The 22034-nt window shown below is 31.6% G+C and overlaps 1 protein-coding gene across 6 annotated transcripts in view; it reads right to left on the bottom strand.

Annotated features, from left to right (window-relative positions):
* The window catches only part of COL11A1 (collagen type XI alpha 1 chain), a 201881-nt gene that overhangs the window by 98128 nt on the left and 81719 nt on the right, over positions 1-22034 (bottom strand). For all 6 annotated transcript variants that reach the window (XM_032422477.1, XM_032422458.1, XM_032422466.1 and 3 more), the window contains 15 exons: positions 20528-20584; positions 17152-17205; positions 13864-13917; positions 13698-13751; positions 13466-13519; positions 12197-12250; positions 12032-12076; positions 10789-10842; positions 10237-10281; positions 9916-9969; positions 9411-9455; positions 5170-5223; positions 3503-3547; positions 2087-2140; positions 1962-2006 (listed from right to left, as the gene is read on the bottom strand). In XM_032422477.1, the coding sequence (XP_032278368.1) occupies positions 1962-2006; positions 2087-2140; positions 3503-3547; positions 5170-5223; positions 9411-9455; positions 9916-9969; positions 10237-10281; positions 10789-10842; positions 12032-12076; positions 12197-12250; positions 13466-13519; positions 13698-13751; positions 13864-13917; positions 17152-17205; positions 20528-20584 (768 nt within the window). The remainder of the gene's footprint in view (positions 1-1961; positions 2007-2086; positions 2141-3502; positions 3548-5169; positions 5224-9410; positions 9456-9915; positions 9970-10236; positions 10282-10788; positions 10843-12031; positions 12077-12196; positions 12251-13465; positions 13520-13697; positions 13752-13863; positions 13918-17151; positions 17206-20527; positions 20585-22034) is intronic.

The raw sequence follows: 22034 nt of genomic DNA, 5'->3' as shown, positions 1-22034 counted from the left end.
AAGGATAAAATAAAAGGTATAGCTGAAAAACACCTGAGTGATTTTTTAGAACAATGTCCTCATTTTACATATTTAAAATAAGTCTCAGAGAAATGAGACAATCTGCCTCAGTTTACCAGTCTGGTTAGTATGAGAACTATAATGGAACTCAGAACTTTAACTCTCAATTTAAAATTTAGTTCTTTTTCTCTACATCTACTTGTTGCTTCTAAGACCATACACCATTCAAAACAACCAATGATGTCAAATTGTTTTTCTACATATAAGCAGTACACATTTTTTCCCCTGGTTGTTTCTCTTCACATGTATCTTGTCATCTACAATTTTATTTACCTCTGTCATTTTGCCATTACCCCTTTTTCCAGCAAGTTCACAACTTTCCCATCCCAATTAAACACCTTTCCTTTAAACACTGTCTTTCCTAAAAATCTTTGGAAGACACTTATTCCAGAGCCAAATTTGAATTGATACTTAAATGTTTTAACAAGAAAAATTCCAGGGGTGCCTGGGTGGCTCAGTCAGTTAAGTGTCTGCCTTCAGCTCAGGTCATGATCCCAGGGTCCTGGGATCGAGTCCTACATCGGGCTCCCTGCTCAGCGGGGAGCCTGCTTCTACCTCTCCCTCTCCTCCCAACTCCTGCTCTCTCTCACTATCTCTGTCTCTTTCTCAAATAAATAAATGAAATCTTCAAAAAAAAAACAAGAAAAATTCCAGAGATGATACATATATGTGTGCATATATAAATATATATATATATATATATATATACACATACATGTATATATATATTTTTTTTTTTGCACAGCCATCTGCAAATAATTACAAGTTCACCCCTGTCTGATCAGTTATTGTGCTCAGCTACCAACTCAGGAAGACATTATATCCTGAAGTTCATCTGTGATGATAAGAATGAATTGGGATTCTCATTAAAGTAGCTGAGTTCATTTCAAATGCCATTTTTCATACAATAGAACTGGATATAATTGCATAACTTGACAATGTGTCAATATGTTACTTTTTATTTTTTCAGAAAAATAAATTATAATGGGTAGACGTCCATCCCTTCTTGTTATCCACTCCTTATTGATATCAAATCCACACAAGGCGCTTTGTGTGTGTGTGTGTGTGTGTGTGCACTTTTACAACATTATGACTATGGGAATAAAGTTATCCTTAATATCAAAATTTATATTCCATAATTTTTCAACAAAACTACAAACATTTTATTTTAAACCCTAATCTTTAAATGTAATATTGTAGTAAGCATTTATAATACTGACTGTGAGTAATGTCATTTTATTTTAACATAATCACTAAAGGATTTGGGGGATCTACACTGACATTAGGCATTTATGTAAAAAAAAAAATCTCAATTTCAGTTTCTTTGTCCAAAGACAAACTACAAATGCTCTATAAAAAAATCCCACATTCTTTCATCCACCTCTGCCTAGTTTTAATCTTTATTTCCTTCTCATTAATACTTTTGCTTTGCATACAGTATAATGTAAAAGACTTCCTCTTCCTCCAAATGATTTAGGGTACTTCTAAATTTTGCACTGCATTTCAGCTTAAGAACTTTGGGGATTTTAGTAAAGACAGAAAGGAATAAACATTCCTGTTATGCATACAGCTGGATATTGTATAAACCCTGTAGCTAATTTATTCATAAGGCAACTCTATGATTTATAAAAGGTAAACACATGTAAGAAAAAAAGGGATACAGGATTAATTCTGTTTATGACATATCTTTGCTTCTCTTCTATAATTTAGTCCTCATCCCAAGGTATAATCTTTCTTCAAAAAAATTTGCAGGATACACAATACAAAATCAGGCTTGCATTGTCTGGTATCAAGTAATTATTTAATATATATTGGGAAATGAAATATCTGTTGAATAAATTTAAATTTTTGGTCTAATAGATATATGGCAATTAAAATCACCTAAATAAATTATATTTTACCTTTTCACCTTTAGATCCCTTGAGACCTCTGACACCATCTGCTCCCTATGGAATAAATTAGAAGAATTAAATGATTATAATATTTTGCATTGAAATTAAATGATGTGAAGAAGAATCACATTTACCTTTACTCCTCGGGGACCAGGGTAGCCAATAGGACCCTGTGGACCAGGTGGACCCTAAAAAAGACCGATTGCTATTTAAATATAGAATACATTGAAAGTGCTACTCATTCCCACACTATTTTTTACCAAATAATCTACAAAAAGATGGCATTTTTCTACTATTGGTAGAGATTACTTAGGGAGTTTATCATTTGTTTCTAAAGTCAAATATGATGAACAAACCATGTGACTAGCCCTACCTACTCCAAATTTATTGTCATATATTTATGCAAAATAAGATAAACATTATATATAAAATAAAGTGAATAATTATATAATTAATAACTAATTTTCTAAACCTGAAAATATCTAGTGTCTTCAATGTCTACAATAGACAAATATTTGTAATAGAAAACTGGTATAACTTTTGTAGAATTCACGTCATCAAGAAGATGACCAAAATTATAGGGCACCTGGGTGGCTCAGTTGGTTAAGCGACTGCCTTCGGCTCAGGTCATGATCCTGGAGTCCCTGGATCGAGTCCCGCATCGGGCTCCCTGCTCGGCGGGGAGTCTGCTTCTCCCTCTGACCCTCCCCCCTCTCATGTGTGCTTGCTCTCTCTCATTCTCTCTCTCTCAAATAAATAATAAATAAAAAATCTTTAAAAAAAAAAAAAAAAAAGAAGATGACCAAAATTATATATTTTCCACAGCCGGTTTCATTTAATTAGTTTACCTAAAGGAAACAATTTTTAAAAATATATAATTTCTATAGTAATGCTGTCTTTTAATGCTATTTTAATGAGTCTAAAAGTAGCCACTCTAAACAAAATGATCTTACCCACTTCTCTTGTAATCCAAAATAGTATTAACAATAAATAAGCTCTTATTTTAATATTTTATTTAGATATTTTGATAATCATTGCTCTTACAATAAAATCTCCTCTTTTTTATAAATTACCAGAGAGTAATAAGTAAAGATAAAATTGGGGTGACATAAACAGTTTATTGATATTTAGTAATTCTTACCCAATTTCATTGTTATCATTTGTGGTAATTTATTCCACATATACTACATATGCAGAATCTGGATTTATCTCTGATCATGAGAATATTTATTTAAAAAATAAAGAATACAGTCTAGTTTATAAAATTACTAATACAAAATTAAAACTTATCTATCTAAGACACATCTGTTCATTACACCCTAAACAAAAATAACTACCAGGACATGATTTATATTTAAACGACAGTGAAAGTCTTTAGAAAGTAAAGACATGTTTAAAGGTAGATACAAACTATTTTCTGGTACTTACTTTCCAGTATTCCTATCCCTAAGTGATCCTAGAAGAATATATGTCATAAAGATGACCAAAGTAAGGCATTTTCTCTTAGACATAAGGTGACAGGACATTTACATGGATACTTTGTAACATACCAGAGCACCTTTTTCTCCAGACTGGCCTTCTTTTCCAGGATGACCCTATATTTAGTAAAAACATAATACTGGTAAGATGTAATATTAATGGTAGCTTATAACACTACAAAATTGTTCCTTTTTTTTCAAATCTATTGTTTCAAAAGATATTGAACGTTTTGCATCAGGGCATACGGCTTTAAATAACATTAGAAATTGCATTTGGAAGGAAACATAATAAGCTTATATTTTATGGATATAAGTTTCACCAACTATATAATGTATTTGAGAGAGTTTGGGACAAGTACATAAAATAATACAGAACATCCATTAACAATTCAATGCCAGTATCAATTAGTTCTTACATAAAGATATTTATTTCAATATGACTTCTATTTTGCATATTGATCAAATAATCAAACATGCATCTTCAAAAGGCAGCTAAGGCATATGAATGGGACATTTGAAAATATAGCAAGAACTTGAAATTGTTAAAAAAAAAGAAAATATAGCAAGATCACAAACATTAATAGTTTTAATAATAAAATTATTGAGAGTCAGTAAACAAAAATGTGTAACTCCACCAGAATTACACCGAGTAAAAATTTTGGATCCTAGCTCAAAAATATAAGTAGTTTGAGGAAAATAAAAGAAACATAAATAACATAATTTTTAAAAATTTTAAAAAAATAAATAACAAATTTTTAAAAATAACAACTGCAGGGGCACCTGGGTGGCTCAGTCGGTTAAGTGTCTGCCTTTGGTTCAGGTCATGAACCATCCCGCATCAGGCTCCCTGCTCAGTGGGGAGCCTGCTTCTCCCTCTCCTCTCCGCTCATGCTTCTCTTCTCACTATCTCTGTCACAAACTCTGTCTTTCTCAAGTAAATAAATAAAATCTTTTTTAAAAAAATAACAACTACAGATATTATGTAATTACACATTTTTATAATTTTTTAAAGATTTTATTTATTTATTTGAGAGAGAGAGAATGAGAGAGAGAAAGCACATGAGAGGGGGAGGGTCAGAGGGAGAAGCAGACTCCCTGCTGAGCAGGGAGCCCGATGCGGGACTCGATCCAGGGACTCCAGGATCATGACCTGAGCTGAAGGCAGTCGCTTAACCAACTGAGCCACCCAGGCACCCCATTACACATTTTTATTATTATACATTGGGGTACAATAAACATTGCTATATTTCTAGAAAAGGTAGAAATCTCTGAAGTTTGAGGAATATTCATGGAAGATGGTTGAGGAAATTTACAAATGGTGAGAAATTACTACTGGACCCTCAGGAAACATGTACTTTGAAAAATGAGAGAGAATGGGAAAGTGCTTCCTATGGAAAAAAAAAAAAAAGGTCACAGGAAAGGTTTAGCAATAAAGACATTTTGAGAATGCTGAGAGAAAAGGGAGTGGATCTGCTTGCCTGGAACTGATGGTTCATGAGGAAGTAGGAAGATCTTGAGATTCTGGCACCAGAGTACTAGAATGAGTTTATCCAAGGACCACTGCATGATCCTTAAAGATTTTGCAATATGGAAGTGATATGATGAAATGGTAATTTTAGAGGGATCAATGTTTCATTACTGGTTTAATTTGTTTTCAGAAAATCACTTCCAAAATACATGGAAAATCTATTTTTGAAGGTAATATATAGAAATTTTAATGACAAGTAACTATTACTTACAGGAGGCCCATCAGCACCAGGAAGTCCTGCAAGGCCTGGTTTTCCTTGTGGTCCCTAATCAAATAGAGAAAGAGAACATTTTATTTTAAAAAATGAGAATAATGAGAAGTCTGGCTTTTACATAGGAATATACGATTAATAAAATTCTTAACAAGTCTCTAGCTTTTATCTATAAGCAATAAACATTTAAATGACTTTTAAATATATGTAGAAAACATTATATTGAGATAAATGAAAACCAAATTTTACATATGTCAAAAACATGCTAGTTTTTGGTCTGCTTTGTAGTCCTAAATGTATCTTCTTTTAAATTAGCAAATTAGTTTTTGCCTACCACAATAAACTAGAGCTTAGAGAATAAAAAGAAAGACAATATAGGTCAGGAATATGTTGATTTATTTCCATCAAAGATATTGATAAGTGCTAATTCAAATAATTATATGGTAACATTGATGGAACATAACCAATTATTAAAATGTGTTAAGAAATATATTGTGACAGTTATTCATAGGACACAAAGAAAAACAAATCTAATATTTTGATGTCAAAGGACATAACCTAATATGCAACTATTAACACTAATAACTATTCTACTCATTACTCTAATTTCTTTTTAACCATGATGGTTTCAAATGTCTTTTAACATGCCATTACTACAGTTGGAACATAGTAAGAATGGCTACCACAAGAAGTAAACTTTTCTTGATAGGAAAATAGGCATTCTGCTGAGAATAATGAACTTATCAAGTCTCCAGAGCCCAAACAATTATTGCTTACTGGTCAAGTAATTAGGCAGAATTTAGAAACAATTGAAAGGGAAAAGCTACATAAGCAAGCCTAGATATTGGACACAATATCCATTTCCATTCTCAGAGAGTATTTAGGAAAAGTGTTATATTTATATAGACTGATAAACTAGAGTTTACAAGAAATGTAACTTAAATCACAACAGAACAACAAAAAAATTGAGGATAACCTTTAAATTGAACAATTTATATTTTATAACTGAGGTTAACTGCATCTCATTTAAAGGATTTAAATGTTTCCATTTACCACTCTGCAAAGTCATTTTCAGTCAAGTAATCTAACATGTCATGACCATTGTAAAACACTATATTTTTAATGATAGTATTTTGTCTGTCACATAAATTATCTTTTGCTTTCAAGACAATGGTCTTATTTCTTCAAAAAGAGATGTAAAGTACAAATGCAGAAATATTCCAGTAATTACTCTTACCAGCACTTGTGATATTTTATGACGATGATCTATGGGCAATACTACATGGATTTTTTGTTGTTGCTATATTTAAGGGACTAGAAATATTAAAAATCTTGAGCTATAAAATGATTTTTAAAAAAATTAAGTTAACCATTCTCACTGGTGTGAGGTAATATCTCACTGTAGTTTTGATTTGTATTTCCCTAATGATGAGTGATGTTGAGCATCTTTTCATGTGTCATATTTTTTAGATTTTAATAAAATAATGAAAATTTATTATGTTTCTATGCATTATGTTAAGCAATTTATAGATAGGTAGATGATGATGATAGATGATAGATAGATGATAGATAGATAGATAAGATACACAGTCCTTTTTTTTTGATATAAAGTCCATTTTAAGTCTCAAACAATTCCATAAAGTATCCTTGTCTAAAGAGTTTGGGTAAATTAACCAATGTTAGTATGTGACAGAGTTGCAGTATAAGTGAACCCAGATCCGTATTCATGTTCAAAGCCCTTGCCTTTGATATTTATTTTGTGTCTTATTATTTCATTCTTAACTCAGAAAGTTATATAATATTATTTGTTTTCTCTAAAGCAATTAATATATGAGTGATGTAAATTATGACATCATAAATCAAATCACAGGAAACTTTCAAGATATTTAAGTTATGTCAGGATAAAGAATATAGTTGTTTTATCTAATTTAGTTAATTAACAACATTTATAAAATATTTTATCACAAATATAATAAAAGTACAGGCTATAATAACTTAAGACAAAAATATAAAAGTTAGTGGCAATTTAAAATATATGACAATATTTATATTTTATTTGTTAGATTATACCATGATCCAGCTGAAAACACCATTCACCAAGTTTTGGGAGATAAGGTTCTTAAGCCAGAATGAACAGAATACAGTGTATCATAAAGAAAATAAAGTCATATAGATGCAAAATAAAAAAATATATATCATAGATGCAGTATAAATAGAACATGCGTCTCTCATGTTCTTGAGTTCCTTTCTTCTTTTGATGAAAAGAGACTGTCTTTGAACCCACAAGCTGGATACATTCAGATTGGAAAAATAAGCTGCTTGGGCTGAAGACAGCTCTCTTCCTACCACAAGTACAGTGAACCAGTTCCTATATTTTGCCTTTGGCTCGACAAACGGAATTTAGATATCCTAGTTTACCTTAAAAGCAAATTCCTCTTAAGAATCCAATTCATGGTAGCAAATTTAATAGACTTATGCTCAAATACAATTTATTATGAATAAAGTATGTTCATGATGAGCTAATCTAAAGTATGGTAAAAGATGCCCAAGTTAAAATTTCTGGTCTAAAGTAAAGATTTGAAATCACTTTTGGTGCATCTTTAATTCATAGGGCACTTTCCAATAGATCTCTGTACCATACAGAAAATATGCACAAAAAAGTACCTTAAAGACCACTTAAATTTGATGTTAACTCTCATAACATAATAATAAGATAAATAACTCAATTAGAATATTACCAAAGTATTTGAATAGATATTTTACCAAAGAAGATATAGAAATAGCCAATAAGCACATGAAAAGATGCTCAACATCACTAGTGATTAGGGGAATGCAAATTAATACCACAATGAGATACCATTTCACGCCAAGAAGAGTGACAATAATCAAGAAGGAAAGCAAACATTCATGAAGGTCTGGAGAAACTAGAATCCTCATACATTCCTGATAGGAATGAAATAATGGTGCAACTACTTTGGAAAACAGTTTGGAAACTTCTTCTAATGTTAAGCATTAAATTTACCATATAACCCAGAAATTCCACTTCTGTGTGTCTACCCAAAAGAAATCAAAATAAGTTCCACACAAAGACCTATATGCAAATATTCATAGCAGCACTATTCATAAAAGCTCAAAAGAGTAAACAACTCATAAGTCCATCAGCTGCTAAATAAGTAAACAAAATGTGGTATATTCCATTAATGGAATGCATTTGACAATGAAAAGGAGCAAAAGCATTGATGTATGCTGCAACATGAGTAAACCTCGAAAACTTTATGCCAAATGAAAGAAGCCAGACACAAAGGCCACATATTATATTCATTTATATGATTAAGTTCATATTTTAAATTCATTCATGTATTTCATTCATATTAAATGTCCAGAAAAGGCAAATCTACAGAGACAGAAAGCACAGCAGTGGTTGTCTAAGTTGGTGGGTGGAACAGAGAGTGCAAATTGACATAAGGTTTCTTTCTGGGGTGGCAAAAATATTCTAAAAAAATTTGATTGTGGCACAATTGTGTAAATTTACTAAAAATCATTGACCAGTACACTTAAAATGAGTGAAATTTTATGATGTGAAATTACACCCCGGTAAAGCTGCTTATTTTTTAAAAAATAATATGTTCACAGAAATCAATGATAGTAAGGGGGAAAGGTATTAAAAGGAACCAGCTAACACTGAGCTGTAACCACAGGGGACAGGAACTATTAGTTAAGGAATCCAGCAGAAGAAATCAGGGAGAAAGACATCTCTTTAATTAAAGATTTATTCTTGTTTTGATCCAGACATTGAGTTATTAACAAGAACATCCTTTGCCATTTATACATGAAAAATGGTGAGAATGATAACTTCACAATTTTCCCTTAATCAGATCTTGCTAGAAACCCTTTGTCGCAGGGAAACCTAATGACATTTTTTTGAATAATGAGAAAGAAAAGGAGAACCAAAATGAAGAGAAAACAGTCATTCATACCTGTGCATTTCTAAAATTAATATGGCTGAGAAGGTCACATTTGGAAGCTATCCATATGGAACTATGTGAATTTTATCATTTATAGTTCAGAGATGTATGAATGACTTCTCACACAGTACTCTCAAGGTTTTACTCCAGATTAATTCCTTATGTGCTGAGCCATCTCGACATCTTATCAAAAATAGAAGGCAGGCTTTGTTTCTGCCTAAGGTTGACAACCCAAAATTGGTGACTAGGCATTACCAAAACCACAGAGTAACTTACTTTTTCACCAGGAGGACCGATTGGACCTTGTGGACCAGGAAGACCCTATTTTAAAAGAATTTATTTCATATGTCAGGAACCACATCATAAGAACACATTTTTTTAAATAGAAAAATAACCTTCTGTTTCACATGAAATGAGTCATGAGAATCTATATACATTCCCCACACTTCCCAGAAAGTTTTGGAACACTGTGAGGCATTTTACACAGGCTACTCTTCTGGCAGAGGGACTGTAATACGATCCTAGTCAGAAACCTTCTGCAGGTGTGGCTATCCATGCCGGCATTCCATGAACACTGAATGATTCATTTTATTCTTGGAAAAAAGGGGCCTCTGCAAATTTGCTCAAATTTTTCAAAAAGAGAAAAAAGAATTATCTTCCTACTTTCACATTGCAAACATTTCTAGCCCTACACAGGGAAATGTTGAGGCTGTCCATGTTCTCATGAAAAGATACCCTCTTACCTCATTATCTCAAAGGAACTGCAGTGGTTTGGACTTACCTGAGGTCCTGGATTCCCTTGCTGCCCTGGAGGTCCAGGCTCCCCTTGGGGACCCTGCCAGAGAAAAATAGAGAGTCTTTAATAGGGTTAGTTCACATGTTTTGTTTTTTTTTTTTTTCTTCTCATTTGAAAAACAGTCCCCAAATCAATTTTCCCTATGGAGAATCTGGAAAATCTCGTAAATATTAATGCTAGCAGAAGCTAATGGACTTAGCAAAATACTGTAAGAATTTTTTTTTTTTTTTTAGATTTAGCAACAGAAGCGGTTTGTTAGTACCTAGATTGCAGAAATGAGTTATTTTACAGATGGTTTCTACATACCATGTTTCCTTTTGGTCCTGGGGGGCCATCTACACCCGCAATACCCTTCAATAAAGAAAAAAAAATATTTATATACATATTTACATATGTGCAAATATTTTGTATAAGTAATTACATATATAATATATATATGGATATTTGTAAGTTTAAATGCTACAACAGAAAATTTAAAAAAAAAATTAACCTAATAGCATGACACCCACTAGCCTGGGGTAACTAAAAATCATTTTAGGATTTAGAGATGAGGAAAAAGACAAGGTCTATACTCTCTTATCTATGTCCACATTGGAGACAACCTAGCAGCATTTTCCACTGTGTGTTGGAAATTTGACATGAAACAATAAAGTAGATAAACTAAAAAGAAGAGAAAAGAAAGAAAGGGGGTGGGGGGAGAATAATCAGTTTAACTGATAGGCAGGATCATTAGGTCTTAGAATATAACAAAGCAGTAAATACCTAGCTGTCTACTGAAAGCTGTCATGGTCTTAAGCTTTAAAATATCTGACAACAAGGTTTCCCTAGAAAATTCGGAATATTTCCAGCAATACATACAGGCTGCCCAGTAGGTCCTGGAGTCCCCCTTGGTCCCAGCAGACCTCGTGGGCCCTAGAAGGAAAAAAAAAAAAAAAAAGCATGTCCTCATTAGAAATGCCCTCAAAATACACTTCCTCCTCCAAAGAAATTTGAATGTAATGTTCCGAGTAAAAATATCTGTACATCTTCTATTAACATACTGCCTGTGGTGTTTAAAATATCATTTTTATGTAACACAAATATCTCATGTTTATACTGATCCAGAAGTCAGAATGGATAACAGAGAGTTTTAGCATATACACTCTGTATCTTTGGTTCTATAAATCTACATATGAGTCACTTGGGAAATTTTAAAAATAAGAAATAGCTTAATATTTTTTGTCACTTCTGTGTCATTTTCTGACTTGAATGGCAACCCTGAATCTTATTAAATCTTATTATTCATTCAGATAGATTATATGAATCAAAAAATCCTGATTTTCTTGTTTTATATTCCTTCTTGAGAGAATATTCATAAAGGGAGAGAAACAAACAGGTGTTTAAATAAACTATATATGCGGATAATAGAAATCATTTTCCTAAGAGATTTTTTTAAAATTGTTATTCTTGAAACTTAATCAATTTCTTCTCTTCTTTTTCCCTTCCTCCATGTGCTCCACCTTCTTTTCCTTCTTTAGAAAAATGAGTACAGTCATTTACTGCCTCTCCTATTCCCTTGAGCCTGTCAACTCAAAGGCGCTATAATGTGACAAGCTAGGACTGAAATTAAGAGGCCTGGCTCTAGTCTGGTGTTTTGATTAACTAGCTTTGGGTAAACCTTCCCAATTTAGTTTCCTCATTTGTGTAATTTGGTGGAAACCCTATTTTATCCTTATATCTGATATATACTAGGCACCTACTTTTTTGTTTCTTCTGGTTGTAAGATCCATTTATCCTAAATATATAGATAGATTCTGGAGCTATTGATGATATTAAAAAAAAAAAAGATAAAACAAAGAAACAGCAACAAAAACTAGGTAAGATTTTTGGCTGAAAAGATGTTCTATTCCACATTTCTTTCCTCTCCATTTCTAAGACTTTCTCTATAACAAAGCTCTATGTGCTCTCCTTTTAAAATGTTTTCCCATAACGATTACCTGGTTAGTTAGCTTAGGTAAGACTGCTATAACCACCTGAGTTTATTATTGACTTTATATGTATAACACCAGTCACTGTTCTTCCAAGACAAAGTATTATTTTAAAAAGAAAGGAAGTTGCTTACAGCTTCACCTGGAAGACCCCTCGGTCCTATTTCTCCATCTTCTCCCTGTCATCGACAAAATGAATGGGAGGGTAACACAGTTAGAAAATACATCGATTCAACATGACTTTTTTCTCTTATGTTTTAATTTCAGATATTTATTAAAAGAAATTAAGTTTAATATACCCTCATCCCATCTTCTCCAGGAGGACCAGGAAGACCTTGGGGACCCCGTTCACCCTATTAAATAAATATAAATATGATTAGAAAATGAAATAAAGCAGATGTTTACAAATCTATCCTACAGCTATCCTGCTGAATATACAGATAATTTGGCAGGGAAACGTATACTTTCTTTGTCCTCCTCAGAACGCTGCAGAGATAAATCATAATTTCATATTAACTGACTTTATATATTACTATGCTAGAAAAAAATGTTCCTTCAATTTTAAAAACAAAAAGGTTTGAAAAAAAACCTAAAATAATTTTCAGACAATTATTACAAACTAAATCATGTAGAAAATTATTTTGCTGAAGATTGTTTTAAACAGAGATACACTTTAGTGATTTTAATGTAATTTAAATTTTTTCTGCTTCTAAGATTCATAATAAATCAGCACAACTAGAGACAGCTAAAGAGATTTTGGATTTTTTAAAAAATAAAATTGTGTATTTCTCTTGACATGGGGTAGATATATACTAAATATCTTCCTAGACATCCATAGTGTTCTCTTTTCTGTTTTTCTTTTCTTTTAATATTCTCCAATTTACATAAAGTTTGTCTTATCCTCATTCTTAACTTCTGGAGAAGAAAAATGTGAAGGTCCAAAGCTTTTCTTTGTCTGAGAGACTGCCTCTTTGCTTAATTTCCCACTAAAAATATCCACTGAATTCTTGTTCAGCATGGTGGTTTGTTTAGCTTTTGCAAATTATAAGCTCTTGCACCGGACTGCAAGCTCATATTATCACAAGAACTAGCCTGTGGTATTTCTATCTATGGGCACCATCTAACTTAGAATAATAAAATACAGTGCCCAGTATATTGTTATATTAATGATAGCCTGCCTAAAGTGGACTCTATCAAGTATATTTCCACAAACAAAATGTAAGAGGGAAATTAAGGTGATTATCAAAAAATTAGAGGCAAAATTAAATCTCCACACTTGTCTTTCTATGAATACAATATTTTCCACATACATAAAGATTCTGCCTGAATTTATATTTGCATGATTAATGTTTAAAAATAATTAAAGAACTTATATTGTTATTGCATGTATAATTCTATTTATCTTTCTTCAAGTATGCAGTAGATGTAATAATTTACTAAATTACTGGATGCACAAATATCTAAATTAATTTTCTTTTTTTGATTTCTTAAAGTCTACAGATTCTAAAAAAATTCATAATATTCTTGTATTATGCCTGTATGCAAAGTGACAGAATGGTATATCTTACCCTGTGACCTTTGTCACCTGGCAGACCCGGAAGTCCATCAAATCCCCGATCCCCCTGTAAAATCATCATCATCATCATCGTCATCATCATCATTACATTCCCACCCTAATTCTATACTGTAATGTAAATGTGAAATATTCATTCATATCAAGAAACTCTATTTTAAAATATAAAATTTTCAGAGGTTAACTGACATACGAGATCTGAATATACAAATGTATGAGCTCCTGACCTTCGCCCCAGGTTCTCCTGGCATTCCTCTTCCTCCATCAGCACCTGGACGACCCTGAAAATGTCAACAACATGACTAAGCAAAAAGGATTCCTCCTGGCACAGAGTAAACAAGATAACTGATAATTTCAGATGCTCTCAAAATACACAATGAAAACCAGTCCTACCCTTTTTCCAGGTTTTCCCGTTGGACCAGGCGGACCTTGAACACCACGAGGGCCCTATATCAAAACATCGCAATTTATTCATTTTATGGAATTCTCAATCAATAAACTGCAACACACTGGGAGAGATGGTTTTAGAAATTTATATCCTCTTAGCTTTACCTCAGTCGTTTTAACATAAGAAAATTATTTCTCATGTAAAAGCTCAAATAAAGCAGAAGATAAGAGAATCAATTTTTCTAAAAGTCTTCTTGCAAAAAAAAAAGTCATATTATTTTATTACGTTTATAGAGACATCTGATTACAATTAAACAAAAGGAATACAAAATGATATTTTAACCTTTAAAAAAAACCCTCACTCACTTTATTCTCAAAATCTTAGGGTTTTACATTTCTCTTGACTGAAAACACTCTTAACCATCCATCTCATTGCTCTTTTCTTTCCAAACCCTTTTTCCTTCACCTTTCTCTTTATTTTTTGGAGATCCTCTTCCACATATTCATTCTTTTATTCAACTTATCACCTGGAATATAATTGCCTTTTTTCATAGTTGAATCTCCCATTAAATTGTTAACTCCTGTGGTTTTAGACTAAGTCGGTCTTTTCTCCATTATACGCCTACAATTTAGCATAGTGCCTGGTACATGTTTCTTTCCATCATCTACAAAATGCTGGAGGATGATTTGGTGATCTCAAATGCAAATTATTGCCTGACACCATGCCATGTCAGATTAAAGGTTAAAGAGTCTCAATATTTTTCATTCTTTAAGCAGTACAATATGTTATGTCAACAAACAATGTTTTAGGTGGGGCTTGATACATATGTTTTTTAAAATAAAATTACACAGCTAATAATAGATCAAATGTAGTTCTAGATCAAAATTACACAGCTAATAATAGATCAAATGTTTATCAAATAGATAAACAAATAAGCCTTTATATTTAATTAGCTATATCCTTTTTGAAGTTAAACAGTGTGCATATAATGAGTGTGGTAGCAAATATAACACACATTTAAAATTGCAAATAATTTTTATCATCACTGTACAATGTTCATTATAGAAATATGAAATTAAAGTTGTCTAATAATTAGAATTTAAAAGAATATAGCTTTTTTAGAAAATTATTGTTGTGAGATGACTTTATCTTGTAACCCAGCTAGAAGGCAAGGGGCAACCCTAATAGCACAAATCTTAGTTTTTAATGAAAATGATCCTTCTTCATCTGATATTGTATTTCTTTGGACTTGAGTCAAGGAAAACCACAAAACCCATGACAACTACTGCAAACAATGTTTTCAGATTCAACTATTTTGTAAAGGGTGAATTTGATGAAAAAAATATAAATTTTGCAAAAGTTTAAACTCCCTAGATTTTTCATATAATGACATTTCAGTATTTTTATGCAGTTCTCAGTTAGGTTGCAATGCTTTCCATCCTTCCATGGTAATATTAACCAACCATGAAAAATAAGGCTGCCATATTCTGAATCACCCAATTACTTTCTCAATTTTCTTTGATTTTTTTCTAATTCCAAAATAAACTACTCAGCAACAAAAAGGAATGAACTATTGATGCACACATCAGCTGTGATGAATCTCAAAGGCATTTTGGTGAATGGAAGAAACTAGTCTCAAAGGTTACATAATGCATGATTTCATTTGTACAGTATTCTTGAAAAGATAAAACTGTAGTAATAAAGAACAGATCAGTGATTGTCAGGTATTAGGGGTGGGGGGAAGATGTGACTGTAAAATGTTGGCTCCAAGAAATTGCTTAAGGTTATAGAACCATTCTCTATCCTGATGATTATGGTGGTGATGACAAAGAATACACATTGGTGTTAAAATTCAATTTCACCTTGTAATATTTTAAAAATAAAACCAATTTTATTTTATTATTTTTTAAAGATTATTTATTTTTATTTAGAGAGATGGGGGAGAGGCAGAGGGACAGTGTGAGAGAGAATCTCAAGCAGACTCCCCGTTGAGCGTGGAGCCAGATGCGGGGTTGGATCTCAGGACCCTGAGATCATGACCTGAGGTGAAACCAAGAGTCAGCTGCTTAACTGACTGAGCTACTCAGGTGCCCCAAATAAAACCAATTTTATTTTAATTTTATTTTTTTTACTGACATATAATGTATTCTTTTTTCCAGGGATACAGGTCTGTGATTCATCAGTCTTACACAATTCACAGCACTCACCCCAGCACATACCCTCCCCAATGTCCATCACCCAGCCACCCCATCCCTCCCACCTCCTCCACTCCAGCAACCCTCAGTTTGTTTCCTGAGATTAAGAGTCTCTTATGGAATAAAACCAATTTTAAAAGAAAAAAAAAATTTAGTGAATGGTCACTGAGAGTTCCTCCAGCCCAATCTGAATTTCTATTTATTGAGTATATCACGAAATATTTTCATTTAAAAATAAATGTATTTATAGGGACGCTTGGGTGACTCAGTTGGTTAAACTTCCGACTCCTGATTTCAGCTCTGGTCATGATCTCAGGGTCCTGCATTGAGGCCCATGTGGAGCTCTGTGCTCAGTGCAGAGTCTGCTTGGGATTCTCTCTTTCTCTCTCCCACTGCCCCTCTCCCCGATCGCACTCTCCCTCTCTCTCTAAAATAAATAAATAAATAAATAAATAAATAAATAAATAAATAAATGTATTTTTAAATGTCACGTTTTGTTTTTCTGTTTTCTAGAATAAGTAGACTTCATAATGTGCTTATACTGACTATTTTTACTTACTCTCATTAAATGAAAAAGAATACTTTTAATTTGGTACCATGTAAACATAATCTAAGGTCTTTTTAAAAATTTCAGCTCATATGTTCTCAATTCTCATAATTTCCTCAGTTCTACAAAAGGTTTGAAGTTAGCGTCTTTTAAGTTATGTTAAATATTATTTCTGAAAGTATACGCTAGATTTACTCTCCACAGAAAATATCATGGGTTTGAGGCAGGGCCACTAAAAAGTACAATTGCAGTAGTTCTGCTCTGCTCTGTACAATCTCAAGCTAATTTAATATTCTGAAGGCCTATTAGTATCAAGCCTTTTCCATCCTAGCTTATTATCTTCTTTTAATATTGTTTAAATTAATCAAGTTATTGGCAGCCAACTGGCCACTAGGGATTTTTCAATTAAAGGAGGTGCTGTGAACTTAAAAGTAATATAAGTAATTTCTTTACTCATAAAACAGATGGCAGCTACTTCAATTACCCTACAAGTTAAAATGAAGTCAAAAATAAAATAAAATAAGTGAGATAGACTATTTTATTTTTTTTACCTGAGGACCTGGATCACCACTCTCACCTTTGGCGCCAGATGAACCAGGCCCCCCCTGTAGAGAAAAAGTAAGAATATAATCATTTAATTGAGTAGTAATTCCCTAACTACTTTTATCCTACCATTTTCACGTGAAATAGTCAAACACTATTCAAAACAGATTTCATCAAATTAGTATAATTTTATTAATTAATACAATAAAATTTTCAAGCCCTTTGAAATACATCTCTTCTCAGATTTATTGTATTCCAGTGTGTAAACTATATTTAAAAGTCTGTATTTTACACATAGCTACACAGAAGCCAATTTCATGAAACCACATTGAAATTTTCTTTAATGTGTGTACTTATGATGATACATAAGGCACTACTTATTATTATACTGTTTTGTAGTACTGGAGGAAAAACACGCTTTTACTGAATCAGGTATACACTGAATCCATTTATAGAGCAAGGACTTGGCAAAATGTTATTGTTTTTGCACTCAGAAATTTCTCAGACACTGAATTCTATAGCAATAAAATGTCAAGAACAGATGCTACAACTATCGTAATTGTCCTGAAATAATGCCAAAGCATCTTTTCCCAAAGTGGTTTGTTTATTTCCCACAAGAATAAGTCCTTATGACAAAAACCTCTTAAAAATGTTTACATAATTCAAAAAGTGCAATTAAAAACCTGGCACATTAACTGGAAAAAAATATAAAATCACTTCATAAAAGTGTGTTTTAAAAAATAAATACTGGGCTGTTCATTCCCCTAAAAAGCTTTAGGACATTAAAATTGAACAAGGTGATGATAGTTACTTTATGCAGAAGAAGTATACTTTGGGTGTTTAAGAAATTTCTGATTTATTTAAATCGATATATATTCAAATAATGGTGCATTGAATCATACAAAAAGATCAAAATTGTGCTAAGTCTGGAAATGTAAGCTCTCTAGAGCCTCCTGGTGGCTCTAAAGGAAAATAACTATTAATCTGACTCCTAAGAAATATGGAAAGTCAAGTAACACGAATATTCTAATCTTGAAAATTAAACAATAATAAACTTCACGCTTCTAATTAAGAATTCTTGCAACTAAATTTTTTTCAAGAGAAAACCTGGGGTTCTATATTAAATCAGATTATTAATCACTGAATTGAACACATTTATAGGACAGTCAATTTGTTTTTAATTAATTTACTGCATTATATTCTCTGTATATAAGCACTACCTACTACTCAACAAATTATAATTACTCTGTCCAAACACTTACTCTAAAAATTATCATGCAATAACTGACAGTAACAGAATAGAAAAAATAACAATATTTCCTACGTTTTCTGTATGTTTTACATTATAAGCCTCTATTTGTCTAGGAAAGCAATCAGAGAAAACAACTGAATAAAGAATTTTTCATTGGAAGAATGTTTATGTTTGTATCTTAATATATTGATGAAGACTTTGTTTCTTTTATATAAAATAGTTTTAGACTCTAGACTCAACAGATATTTGAAAGTCTATCATAATTTGAAGTTTTGGAGCAAAGGATAATAGAAGAGAAAATGGTGAAAAGAAGCAATATCATGTTTGATATCTCAATACTTACTTTTAATATTTAAGGAAGCTAAAGCTTCCCATAACAAAGACTTAAGTAGTGAAATCAATTAATCTTGTATCCACTGTATGACATTGAGAACGTGTACGTGGTTGCCAATTTTTTCTCCTTGCCAACACGCTGTGAATGACCGACCCTCATTGATTGGTGAAAACAGGAACTGCTAATGGAACATGCTTTCATTGCTTCTGCTATTCACTGCCCTGACCCTCTACAGACCCACTAAGGCTTATGCTTGTCAGGATGATATGAAGGAAAATTCCTTTGGAAAATGTAGTTTTAGAGATCCTGGAGTGATATTTTTAAATTAAGTGACATATGGAGGTATTTCCCAAACATGCTTGACCAGAAGAATCAGCCTGGTGCACTCATTAAAAATATAGCTTGCTACATCCAACCTTGAATCTTTATCATCAGAATCTCAAGTTCGGGGCCCCAGGAACTGTTATCTTTAATAAAATATACAGATCATTCTTCTGCCCCCAGATTTATAAAGCATTAGCATACTGCTGGTTTTCCTCAGTCATGTGAATTTGAATTATCACTAACAAACAATTAAATATTAACTCTGTTTCTTCCTTTGTTGAGTAACATAGACTCTTCCATGTTTCTTATTATTTTGTCAGAGTGTATGTTCTACATGAGCCCATATCATTGAGTGTATACCTGAGTGTATAACCTTCAAAATATATAACCTATACAAATTTTTAAGACTGAATTAAGGGAACCATAAATTTATGTAAACTACATAACAAATCTTTGAATAAAATACATGCAGAAAATTATTTATCACCCTAATTAATAAGATGAGTAAAACTGATTAAATAATTAGAAGACTATTAACTTGATTCAAACTTGAATAAAATTGTTTTGCTGTGTCTACTAAGTAAATAAAATGTAAGATTTTAATGTTCACAGTAATAATTTCTATAAACACCATTATTCCCATAAAACATATTGAAAGTATATAAAATCATATGAAAGAACAGGAAGAATGTCTTTTTTTATAGAAAAACAAATACTTAAAATGGAAATTATTTATTCAATTAATTATAAAATCAATCAGAACCAAGGTTGGACTCCTATGGTTTTTTCTTTTTCTCTTAAGAAAAAATATGACTTGAGGAGAATCTTTGTGTTTTTTTGTGAATTACTACACTGCTTAACATTTGGTAGAAGTTTCAAAGTATTTGAGATATTTTTTAAAAACCACTTGGAAAATATTAGCTTATTAGCAAGGTTGCATGGAAAAATAAAACACTGTCATTTTCCAAGAGTCTCCAAAAGACAAATTAATTTCTCTAATATCTGAAGCACTTTGTGGAATATTGAATGCAAACTGAGGTTTAAGCCAAGTATCCTGCTTACTTCCCAGATCATGGAATAATTTAACTGGCCTTAAATATTTTTTCTTTCTTAATGAAAATTCTATTTAACATAAAGTTAAGTCTCAATAATTTAATGTCAAATTGAATTTTAATAACTTTAAATATTATACAAATAAATTATATTTATAATTTGAAAAATTAATAGATATGTGACTCAATTATATTTTTCATTGTATTTATTTGATTTGAAAATTCTTCATTGAAACTTTTTTTGCCAAAACTTACTGAGGACTGAATTGAAATAGGCTTTTAAAATGGAAACAAAATCAAGTATAAGTAGGTATATGTATCCTATTTTCATCAGCTAGATATATGAACAATGCTTGGCAAACTTGCACAAGGAACCACTAATATGTGGATTTAAACATACATTATCTTATTGAGTAACCTACCACAGGACCCGGTCTTCCAGTTAGACCCATTGGGCCAGGTGGACCTCTCAGAGCAATCTAGAAAATAAGGGAGATCAAACTCAGGGATGATCTTCTGGACAAGCCTATTAAACCACAATATTCATTTGCACAAGCTACCTGTAAGTAACAGATGATCAACACAGATATAATAGCTACATGCTAGAAAGAGTGCCTGATTACTGAAGAATTGCAAGTTTCTAGAATGACAAATGACCTAAATAAATATCAGATGTTCTTTAAACTGTTGTATCTTGTATACAATCTTGTACCATACATTATTATGATTTATCCAATGATAAAAATTAAAATGGATTTTAGTATAAGATATCTAATGTTTTATAATTTTTCTACTCTGAAGCGTACTTCAGAATAACATACAGACTTCTCTTAAACATTCTGGCACAATTATCATTGAAAATCATTTTAGAGATGAACAATTTGAGGTGCTTTAAATAAAAAGTTTCTAGCAATATTTTAGGAAAAACTATGATACCTAAAGTCAGAAAGCAAGCAAAATTGATCAGAAAATATGCTAATACATTTCTTTTTAACAAATCTCAAATTTGACATTACAAGAAAAATACATTCTTTTTGTATAATCATAGGCATGATAGATTGATTACATGCACTATTGTTACTGAATATTAGAAATGTGAAATTAGCATACTTGAAAAGCTGGAACAAGTGGAATACAAAGGGTAAATATTTGATATATGTTAAATTAGTATGGTGAGCTATTTTTGAATATTAGTGATTCCAAAAGATGAATATTTAGATTATCAAAATAGATACCAAAAAATAATACTGTAATAGAAACAATATGTAAAATCATATTAGAAAAGTGCATGAGATGAAAACAGGATCTCCAAAGTTCCACTACTGACTCACCATGAGATTTTTGACAATATACTTCTTAATCCTTGAAATTAAATATCCGAAAAATTGAAATTATAATGCTTGCTACCTATTTCCAAATAGGTTAAAAGGACTATAAAATGAGGAATTCAGTGGCCTCATAAAACATTTAAGCTCAAATAATTATCTTAAATTTGTTGAAAGTAATATAATTTATAAGATAAATTGTAGGAATCATTAGCAAATTATTTTAAATATTTTTAGGTAAGTGTTATGCCAAGGTATAGTAAACAAATTTTTAAATTTTTCTGTCTTTATACATGACATAACCAAATAATGGCATCTTTTCAGATTGACAAACTTAATAAATATATAAATGAATGTAAGAGTAAATTATAATCATCACGTATGTTTTCAGATATTTTATACCCTCATAAATTTATAAGGATAAACTTATAAATGTTAAATTTTATATACTCATAAATTTACCCAAAGTTATCACAGAAATGATTTGTATCACTTAGAAAGTGAATCCATATCCATACCAAATGTAAGCCCTTTACTTTTTCCTTAAAAAAAATTCCTATACTATGAATAAAAGTATTATATGACTTTCAACTCTTTCCTAGTC

The sequence above is a fragment of the Phoca vitulina genome, unplaced genomic scaffold, assembly GCF_004348235.1.
Source record: "Phoca vitulina isolate PV1807 unplaced genomic scaffold, GSC_HSeal_1.0 scaffold2, whole genome shotgun sequence".
In the NCBI taxonomy this organism is placed as follows: Eukaryota; Metazoa; Chordata; class Mammalia; order Carnivora; family Phocidae; genus Phoca; species Phoca vitulina.
Note: the sequence above shows the minus strand (reverse complement) of the source record. Positions and strands in the feature narration are given on the sequence as shown.